Here is a 10,610-nt window from a genome sequence, read left to right on the forward strand (position 1 = left end):
ATGTAAGTATTCAACATTAGGCTCTTTTATTTGCTTGTCAGATATAGCAGCAAGAGGCTCTGGGCTAAAGCAACGTGAGGGGAAAGGGAGGCACGGGGCTACTCCAGGGACAGGTGCTGAAGAGATGAAGACCTGCTTCACGCCTTTCATTTAATTCCCATTGGCCTTTATTATAGGTACACCTCTTCTGAATGGCAGCCCTAATCCCGGGCTAATTTTCAATCTGCTCTTCTTTTCACTTCTCGGCAGAAGCTATAGAGCCTTGAGATTATGCAGGAGAGAGGGGTGGGGGGTGGGCAACCCTAGGAATAGACGAAGCCCCACTTAGTTAATGACTGCCTTGCCCTCTCTTGGGAAGGGCAAGGCAGCAGATTAAAAAGAGGACCCTTGTTTTCGCTTCCCTCCGGCGTGTGTAGAGAAGAATGGCCCATGGCATGCCAATGCCATCTATGCATCTCCATGGCAGTAAATAACCTCTTGATCATTAAATGTGTCCTTTCTTCTTTTTCCTGTAACACTATCGCTCAGCACAGCACGGATGCACTTCCTAAGTCAAAGGTCGCCATTTGACCAGTTTAGCCGTCCCCTCTTGGAGCCAGTTAATCGGGAACCTTATTTACAAGCTGGACGGCGCTTAAAGGACCTGCCCGCTCTGCTCTCCAGCTGTGTCCTGCGCTTTCATGTGGCCTGTCTGTAAATTTAGCTTTGGCCTGACATATCTAGTCTCTCTCTCTCTCTCTCTCTCTCTGTGTGTGTGTGTGTGTGTGTGTGTGTGTGTGTGAGGAGCACAGATAGATAGCCAGTTTGAAGGAGTCTCTTGTCACAGAGTAGCTGAGAGCTTATCTTGTTGTGGTGGGGATTGGCTGGGGCATTGGTATTGGTGGTGGTGGGGGGTTGTGGTAGCTAAAAGGCCACTCTCTGAAAGGCCCATGCTGCTATTTATACCCACGAACAAGAGCCCGCTCAAAACTCTGATTCTGCTCCAAGTTTCTTTTCTTTTTCTTCCCCTTCTCTTCTCTTTTTCTGGTTAATTATTTGTCTTTTTTTTTTTTCTTTTTTCTTTTCTCCTCTAAACCCGCCCCTCCTTTAGCCGCCTGAAAAGGAGAACATGCTTGCAATTTTTCTGCGGCTTAGTGGAAATAAATAGTGTGGGTTTCAGATTTGGCTGACTCTTTGTCTGTGCTCACACAGCACCGGCGTCCCAGGTGTGAAAGAGGCCTGTCGTTCCGAAAGGCGAAAAATGACCGCCCCGCCACCCCCGCCATTCTCAGAGTCCCAACGCCCCTCCCGTCCCCTGTGCCAGGCCGGGCCAAATTCCGCTCAGGCATCTCACTAGGCAGCTATAAAACCCCCGCCGCCACAACAATAGGCCCCACAGCCGCAGCCAACGGTGCTTGCCAGGTCACAATCTTTAAAAAAAAAAAAAATAGAAAAGAAAGGAAAGGAAGACAATGAAAACCAACATGTCGACAGGGAGAGGACGGAGAGAAAGAGAGAGAGAGGAAGAGAGGTAGAGAGAGAAGAAAAAACCCTTGGTGAAAGCTCAGTAATAGCTTTCCATAAAGATTATACCCTAAGTGATTTGTTGGGTATTTAAGCTGTCTGAGAAGCATGAGAGAGACACAGCTCGCTTAGCTGATCTGGGGACTGTGGACTCCGGCTGTGCCCTTGCGTGGAGCACTTGTTGTGTTTCCGTAGCCTCCTTCTGACACGTTCACTGCCGCTGGCTGCCATCTCATCCTCTGAGCTCTTGTTATGATCAGCGGACGAGCCAGTAAGCGAACAAGGGGTTTTCCTAACACCTGTATTAATCTCTCTCTCTCTCCCTCTCTCTCCTTCTCTTCCTCTCTTCCCCCTCTCTCTCTCTCTCTCCAGGTGTGCTTAAGGACTACCTGCGAGAGCTGCCCTACCCCCTCATCACTAAGCAGCTGTATGAGGCTGTCCTAGATTCCATGGCCAGGCGGCCGCTGCGGATCGGCGCCGGCGGCTGCGAGAATGACCAGGCCGACACGGAGCACACCGTCGGGCTCCTGGACATCCTGCCCGAGGTCGAGAAGGTACGGTGCAGCACTGCTGTGACCAAGGCTGCAGTGAGGACAGTCACGAAATCGTAAAAACAGTGTAAACTAAGCAACAGTTTAAGGAACAATCTGACAAAGTGACCCAGTTCCTCTCCCCATAAAAGAGTGATATGGGAGCAAGATATATGAAACCAGAGGAAAGTGAAATGGAGTGAAAAGTGAGTGAAAAATGGAGTGAAAAGTGAAAAGTTTCTCACACATAAATGTAGTAATATTTTGTATATACATTTAGGGAATATAAACTAAGAATCAAACCACTGGTGCTTTAATTTGGTTACTGTCATTACTGAAATACTGACTTATACTTAACTAACCAGAAAGTATGGTTCATTGAGAGGCCAGCTTCTGAACTACCTCAGCTTTTGCTCCCATGCAGCTGTCTAAACGGTGAACACCATTGTACATTGCACACCATTGCACAGCCCATCTCCTTGTACACAGGGCTGGGAGACGGTCCGTCATTCAGGCCTCGAGAGCAGGACAGTCTCAGTGCTGGACAAGCTCATAGGCTTCTGTCCTGCCTGCCCCAGTGGCTTATTTGAAATGGCATTCAATCTGAAACCTCAGGCTACATATTTGCATGTCCTTTTTGACATGCGTCATCATGAATACATCTTTATTTGGCAGTAGCAGCACTAGCTTCACTAGAGCTGTAATGGGAGGTGTGCTGAAATAGTTGGCCATGCGCTTGCCAGGCACCTGAGGCATTTTCGACTGCATCCAAATAGAGAGATGCAAATGTCTTCTCATACCACACTTGCTCACACCTGCATTCATTCACCATGTTGTAAAGATGGGTGCTGAATTACCTGTAACCAGCAGCAAGCAACCAAACATATGTAGGGCACAACGACAAATGAATAGCAACTAATGATAGCCAGGATACAAATATATCTGTTGTGAAGTGAGGGGGTCATCTTTCATGTTCCTGTGATCTCATGCCCGGTTCGTGTGTCCTGCTTCCTTTGTCAGGTGACACTGCGGAAGCTTCTGGATCACCTGAAGCTGGTGGCCTCGCACCACGAGGTCAACAAGATGACATGCCAGAACCTGGCCGTATGCTTCGGTCCGGTGCTGCTGAGCCAGCGGCAGGACGCCTCGTGCCACAGCAACCGCGTCTTCATCGACTCGGAGGAGCTGGCCAGCGCTCTGCACTTCAAGAAGCACATAGAGGTCCTGCACTACCTCCTCCAACTCTGGCCAGGTATGATCGGTCACTGCCTGCCGAATGATGCCAGACAGCCGCCAGGCTTTTGAAACCATGACCATGTGTGCATGTAGTAAGAGGCCTGTACTTACTAAGAATCTAGACTATTAAAGGTTCTAGAGCCTGATGTTGTTCCTCTGTGCACAATCGAGATGAGTTAGGGTCCTGGAGTCTGATTTTGGTCATGTATTAAGCTGATTAAGCTGATGTGTCAGATCCCATCATCTCTTACATCTGTAAGAATGAGAAGAATCTGTCATTTGTCATGACCACAATATTGATGATATATTGATGATATGTTAACATATGTGTCGCAACATGGGCAGCTCACAGGTAGAGAACAAGCATGACTGTAGGCAGAGTGGAAAGTGTGGGCGAGGAAAAAGAGGTCATTGATGATGATGGTCAGGATTAAGTTTGACGTTTTTGGATCAATGCTTGTGTCTGCATGGCTCTCGCGACTGTAAGCTGATGTAACTTGTGGCCAAGAAGTCTATACCGCTCATCTCTACTGTGGACGCCCATAGAGCCACTGGGCCTGTGAAAACAAGAACAGATGGAAAGGCAGAGAGAGGCCTGTGCTCAACTAGTAAGATGAACTAGGGTCTGGAGCCTGATTTAGTTCCTCTGTGTAACCTTGCTAGATACCGTCATTCCCGGACTATTAACCCAAGGTTTATTCATTGATTTTGCAAAAACATGGAAGTACCAGTATATTTATTTTCTTCATACTTTTTTCTTATTAAGTTACGATCTGATTCTGATTCCTTATAAAATGATGTTTGATCACTTGGGGTTAGAGACACTAGGGCGATTAATACATACAAAATGTTTTTCATTAAAAAACTGTCCTGCATTTTATACAGGATGTGGCTAATACTCGGGGAATTACAGTGATTTTGTTCATGTATTTAGTTGGACAGTACCATTCAACACTATCTACTTGGCTACAAGTCACAGCAGCTTACAGTTGAGAGCCATGCAAACACCAACATGCAGATCCATTGAACAGCGAGTTAAACTGAACAGCTGCCCCTGCTGGCATGGTTTGTGTATTGGAACTCTTTCCTCTCCCTGGTGGTTTTGCCGACGGTCTGGGACAGATTTCCTCTGGTTTCTGGCGCTTAATCCTCTTCCAGACGCGACTTCTGAGGACTTGTGATGGGGGCTTTGATCTGGGAGGTTTCTCTGGCTGGTAATCAGAGCAGATAGCCATTTTGTGTCCATATGTTACGCTCCTAGATTAAATACCACCGCCACCAGTGGTCTGTGGTCACTCTGCTGGAGCGCAAATGTAAACCAAAGCCTCTTCGGAGGTGGAGCCATTTTTCATAAATACCCATGCTGGTTCTGGTGGTGGGGTGTGTGTATCTGGTATCTGGTGGGGATGGGGGGGGGAGGGGGGAGCCACACGGAGCCACACGGAGCTGTGTCCTTGTCTCTGCGCTTGATGGGCGATCGTTTGTCTCTTCGGGCCCTAACTGTTCCCACCACACAACAGCTGGTGGCCATGGTGCTTTTTTGTGGGCAGCGTGTGTTCCGGACCCAGTGGCCGAGAGCTGAGGATGGAGGAGCCTTTGAGTGTAGGGTTGCACTGGTGGACGGGGCGGGTGGCCGTGTGCGTGCCGATGGACAGACTGCACCCTGCTGCATTGTTGTGGGAATTCTCTGGATGAGGTGGAGGAAAGTCCTTGGGGGTGGACGGCTAGCGGACGGGACCGGTCGGTGGTTTGAGACGCAAATGTGTGGATTTCTGAAAATAGGTTTTCCGTAAAAGCTCTCCCAACATAGCCCACATTTCAATATAACCTCCTTTACATACATACATAGTGCACTATAGAGTGAATAACCACAACATGTGACTTACCCAGTAGTGCACTACAGTATGTAGTGAATGAGTGGACATTCCGAATGCAGGCATAGTTTATTTGAGTGTCTCCTCCCTTCTTCCTGTGGATAACAGGCATGTGTTTACTATAATTCAAGTGAAGCATTCGATGGGATCTGATTAGTTCTGGTATTCTAGTCTTCACCCCACTGCAGTGCATGCAGAGTCATGTCCATGCCTCCCGCCTGACCTTTCATATCCGGCACGCACATAGCCTCTTCTTTTTTTTTTTCACGCTTCGCCTCCACCCCTCCAACTCTCTGGCAGGGCGTTCTTGGAGGTACCGTAACCTTGACCCACCTGAAATTTAACACTTTTCACCGCGACAACCCAATATTTAAGTCTCCCTCTGCTGCCGTCTGCATGTCTATTTTGTGCAGGGCTGAGGTGTAATAGGCAGTGTCTGAAATTAAAGACATTCCTGGCTTAACCTTAGCCCTCGGCCTATTTCACAAGCCATCTCTGCGTGTTTTCTCCCTTTCTGTGCAAGGACCCCTCCTTTCATTGCAGACGTGTGTGTGTGTGTGTGTGTGTCTGTGTGTGTGTGTGTGTGTGTGTGTGTGTGTGTGTGTGTGTGCACGCGCGCCACATGCATTGTGTGCAAATGTAACATTTGTTCAGTATTGCAATTTAGAGGACTTCTACAGTGACTTCTATCAAATGTCCTTATACTGAACCGGATAAAACTTAAAAGATACATTGTTTGCATCCATCTTATGGGGAAGTAAGACTGTATACACACATACACACACACACACACACACACACACACACACACACACACACACACACACACACTTGCAGAGCATGATATTTATAGGAATTGTGTTCACTCTTAAGTCATTCAGTCAAGTCATTCATAGGGTACCATTTGTATAATTCATGTTTATGTCCCGTTCATTGTTATGTTTCCAGTGGTACTCTGTGTGTGTGTGTGTGTGTGTGTGTGTGTACACATTGGTATGCATGTTGCATGTGGTTTCAGTATGGTGCTCATCCAAGGGTTATGCCATATTTCTCCGCAGGTCATGCTGTTCGAGCATACGTGTATGTGTGTGTGTGTGTGTGTGTGTGTGTGTGTGTGTGGTGTGTATGTTCATGTTTGTGTGCACCGAGCAGGTGGTCAGAGAGCAATCATGCGAAGGCAGTAGGGCGGAAGAACAACAACCCAAAGAGGAGGAGGAGGAGTTAGAGAGGAGGAGGAGGAGGAGGGTGCGAGCTGAGCTGAGTGCCGATGCCAGTGGGTATTTATAGGCAGTCAGGGCCAGCAGGGCTGTGAGAAGCAGCAAAGCAGGAAGCCCCACTGAGCGGCTAGGCCAGGCCCGTCCCATTAGACACACTCTGACCTCTCCTCTTCTCTCCTCCCTTCCTCCCTCCCTTTCTCTCGGCTGCCATCTTCTTCTCCGTGGGTGGGGAGTTTTCAAGGTTACTGCCTCAAACCCAGTTTAACCTTAAAGAGCATACTGCTGGCAGATGCCCTTCAAATGCTAGTGGACAAAATGTTACATTATTTAGTGAAAGGATTTAGCACTTCAAGATCCATGAAACCCCAGACCCAGATTCCCCTATCAAACATCCTCTTTGTCCCTTACTTCAGTAAACAGAGTAAACAATGGTTCATTTTGTTTATGTTGTTGACTCTTGTCTGCCTTGCAGCAGTCTTTGTTCATTTTGTTGGGATTTGTTATTGATTTATGTCATGTTTCATGGTTTGCTGTAGGCCCCCACTAACGCTTGCGGACTCTAGGTACACTGTTGTGAGGCACAGGACAGGTAAATGGGTTGTGATTGAGTGCTGTTACCCCTAAAAAGTCCCCTAGAGTGTGGTTTTGATTCCCCCTTTTACTTTATCTATTTATTTTTTTTACTCGGGCACTCAAGCAGACACCTTTAGATTCATAGCCAAGACCCCTCACGTGTGGAAGTTCTACTTTTTGTGTTTGATTTGTTTTGTTGTGAAGCGTGATGATTGGTGGAGAGGCATCTGCACCACACCACCATTTGGCAACAGAAGCACCATAAACATGCAGGTTGCCTGTGGTTAAGCCTTTCAATCACATTAATCAGGCTGTGTTGTGGAGTGGAGTGTGCTCTGGCATGTGTCTCTGATTGTATATAGTGTGGGTTTGCATTGCTCATACAATGCATTTGCTCAAGGGCCCCCGAATGTATTGTGCAAGCAACTGGCATGGATCAGAAAGCTTGTCTCTGCTGCTTGTGTGGTCAGTGTTAGCACAGTGTGGTGTGCCAGGGTCATGTCAGGATTCTCACTTGAAGTGACCAAATAGTAAACAGTGTGTTCACCCTCCTTTTTTTACATGTTAATAGCCACTAACCTTGTTTTTTTTTTTATTCCTTTTCTCTCCTTTCTCTCTCTTTCTCTCTGTCCCTCTCTTCAGTGGTTGATCCATATGGGAAGACCTCCTCGCCCGTGTCCGAGTCTCCTGCCCTGGCCGTGGCCCCAGTGATGGCGGCCGCCCCACTGCGGAGGCGGAAGGAGCGGCCCCAGGTGCTCAACCTGTCCGAGGCCGAGATGGCCGGCGTGCTCCGGCCCAAAGCTGGCCGCCTGGACAGCCCCAGCAACCGCTACGCCGGCGACTGGAGCTGCTGCCAAGAGACATACTTCCGGCCCAAGGAGGAGGCCGACTACGACGACGTGCCCTCTGAGGAGTCCGAGCGTCCGCCAGAGGACAAGGGTGACGTGACCGGGGACCAGCGCAGGCCCTCGGAGCAGGAAGAGGCGGAGAAACATGGAGCCCTGACAGAGGTGGTGGAGATGGACAGACCGGTGGAGGTGGAGGCTGAGACTCAAAGAGAAGGAGATTTGGAAGAGGAGGAGGAGGAGGAGGAAGAGGTGGATGAGGAGGAGGAGGAGGATGAGATGGAGGAGGCAGATGATGAAGAGGGAAGCAGGGACCTCAGCGGAAGCCCCCTAGGGGAGCCACGGAGCTGTGAACACATTCTGCTGCCCAGGCAGGAGGAAGGGCAGGAGGGGGATGACCTGCAGCACGAGCACGAGGTGAAGGAGGAGGAACATCTGGCCAAAGAGCACACGTACCAGGCCTACATGAAGATCCAGGACATCAGCCCTGTCCTGAGCAACAGGGTCAATCTCAAGGACCTGCAGGAGAGCATTGACATCCTCATAGGTAACCTGGAGCGGGAGCTCAACAAGAACAAGCTCAACGTTGGCTATTGACTGACCGGCCTTCTCAGGAAGGACTCCCTGACTGACCAGATTACGGTCTCAGTCAAGAGTATAGGTGACAATGAGGGCTCAGAGGGTTTGGCCAATGGTGATGGTACGAGGCCCTGGGTAGAATCCTCATAATCAGCTCAGCTAAACTATTGGTACCTGCTCTCCCCAAGGAACTGTACAAAAAAAAACTACAAGAGTACGAACTGTGAGGTCTGGCACTTCCCTCTTTAAAGCCTGTTGTATTTTAGCTCTAGATTCACCAGTCAACAGACATTCCTTGATCTTTTTTTGTGTCTGTGTTCATTTCCATTTGTCATTGTTGAAAGTTTTTGCTTGTGTTGTTCATGGTCGTGTCTGTCAACGTTTGTCTATTGTCGTCGTTCTTTCTTCTTATTAGAAGAACCTATTGACCCCAAGGGGTGTAAAAGGTGCCTTAATTGTGTAAAGGTGGTACTTAAGGCAGTGGAGAGAGCTTTTATTTTTGATTTGTTAATTTTTGTTTGCTTGTTTTTTGTTTTCTGTGGAGGTACTGTGTGCTACGATATTGTTGTAAACCAATGCACTTACAAGGCAGATTTGATTCTTAAGGCGAAGAGGTAGTGGTGCTGGGTCTTGCCACCTACCCTGAAGTGAAACAGCGCTAACACTATAGCTAATGCTAAAGCTGCTGGGCTCTGTGTGGGGAGATTGAAGCCAATAGCTGTGATGGCTCATTGGGACTTAGCATCACATGCTAACAGCTGCTAACAGCAGACAGAGGCACCCTTTCAGATTTGTAAACAGTATGTTAGCAATAAGGGTGCTGCTTCTGTACATAGAACAACACATGGTACATTTCAAGTTGAGGGGGAAATAGAGCATCATGTTTGAAAAAATAATGGGATCAAATCTGACTGAATGCTTTGAGAGATCTTTCATGTCTATTTTTCTATCCTCCATTTTGTTTTGGATTTTTTAAAAAGAAAATTGCAGACAAATTGCCTCTTACTGTAAGACAAGAACCTTACAGTAAGAGGCATGCTGCCTGCAAAATCTGATGTTGAGCCTCCTAGAAAGGGTCACTGTGGTCAAGGCTTCAAATAGAATGTAAGGCCACTACCTAAATTAATGGACACTTTTTTTTTCTTTGTCAGAAATCCAGGTATACAAAATGATCAGTATTTAACAGATATATGTGTATATAAATATATATAAAATGTATTTGGAGTATATATTTTTTGGACAGCTTATATTTACATACATGCATATTTAATGTTCTCAGTTACCTTGTAGTATTGAATCTGTGGATCAGTACCTGTCGAGTAATCATGTTTCTTTTCCCTTAAGCTACCTTGACACATCTTAAATGTGCTGGACTGGAAAAAAACAAATTCACGTCGTTAAAGGACAATAGACATAATATGTTTTCACAGATGGACAAATTTGTTTAAGTCATACTTGTACATATCCGCTACCTGTTTAGGACAGGCCTTTTGGTCTGGCATTGTGGTCATGTTTGTGTTTGTGTTATGGTGCAGAATGTCACATGGTCAAAAGCTTTACAGTTAAATATATAAGTGCGTCTTAACCCGCCCCTCCCCCCCCAACACACACACACTCTGTCTACCCCCCTCCCTGGTTGACTCTGGCCCAGATCTTTACCTGACCCAAGCAGGAGTTGCTCCAGTTGGTTGCTGTCAGGGTTCTTGGCTTGGGTTCCTGTACATAGACATGACCTGGGTCAGGGTTAACTTATATGTCGTCCCCCTTCTCCATTTGGCAGCTGCTCTTTGGCAGACTGAGAGAAAATAAAAAAATGTTCACCTTACCCTCAAGTGCAGTGTAAAAAGCTATCTGTATCCTTGGCAAATTGGCTGGTGCTGTAAGCCATTGTAAGTTTTGCTTAATGCTGTGACTATTGGCACATCACAAAGGTGTTAAGCTAGCTAATGCGTTACATGAGCTCTTGGACCCCTATGGGTCTGTCTGTGTCCAGAGCTATAAAGTGTACATTGTGAGATGCTACTGCCTTTGTGTTTTTTTTTAAAGCATTCCTTTGCCCTGTCTTCTTTCACTTCAGCCTCCCTACAACCCCCATCCATATTCTACAAGCATAAAGTAATGCTCATCCCTGTCGCTTGCCTACTACATTGGGAGTCTCAATACATTATGATGAGCGTGTCACTAAACAAGATGTTACTTTGTACTGTTATGGAGAAATGTATGATCACATTAAAGTATATATTTCACATGTGC

The 10,610-nt window shown here is 47.2% G+C and overlaps 1 protein-coding gene across 1 annotated transcript in view; it reads left to right on the plus strand.

Moving 5' to 3' along the window:
* syde2 (synapse defective 1, Rho GTPase, homolog 2 (C. elegans)) overlaps positions 1-10,610 on the plus strand; it is a 45,001-nt gene extending 34,391 nt beyond the window's left edge. The window contains exons 7-9 of the mRNA XM_042057079.1: positions 1,876-2,057; positions 3,054-3,285; positions 7,576-10,610. Coding sequence (XP_041913013.1) covers positions 1,876-2,057; positions 3,054-3,285; positions 7,576-8,375 — 1,214 coding nt within the window. The 3' untranslated portion in view covers positions 8,376-10,610. The remainder of the gene's footprint in view (positions 1-1,875; positions 2,058-3,053; positions 3,286-7,575) is intronic.

The sequence above is a fragment of the Alosa sapidissima genome, chromosome 12 (genome assembly GCF_018492685.1).
Source record: "Alosa sapidissima isolate fAloSap1 chromosome 12, fAloSap1.pri, whole genome shotgun sequence".
In the NCBI taxonomy this organism is placed as follows: domain Eukaryota; kingdom Metazoa; phylum Chordata; class Actinopteri; order Clupeiformes; family Clupeidae; genus Alosa; species Alosa sapidissima.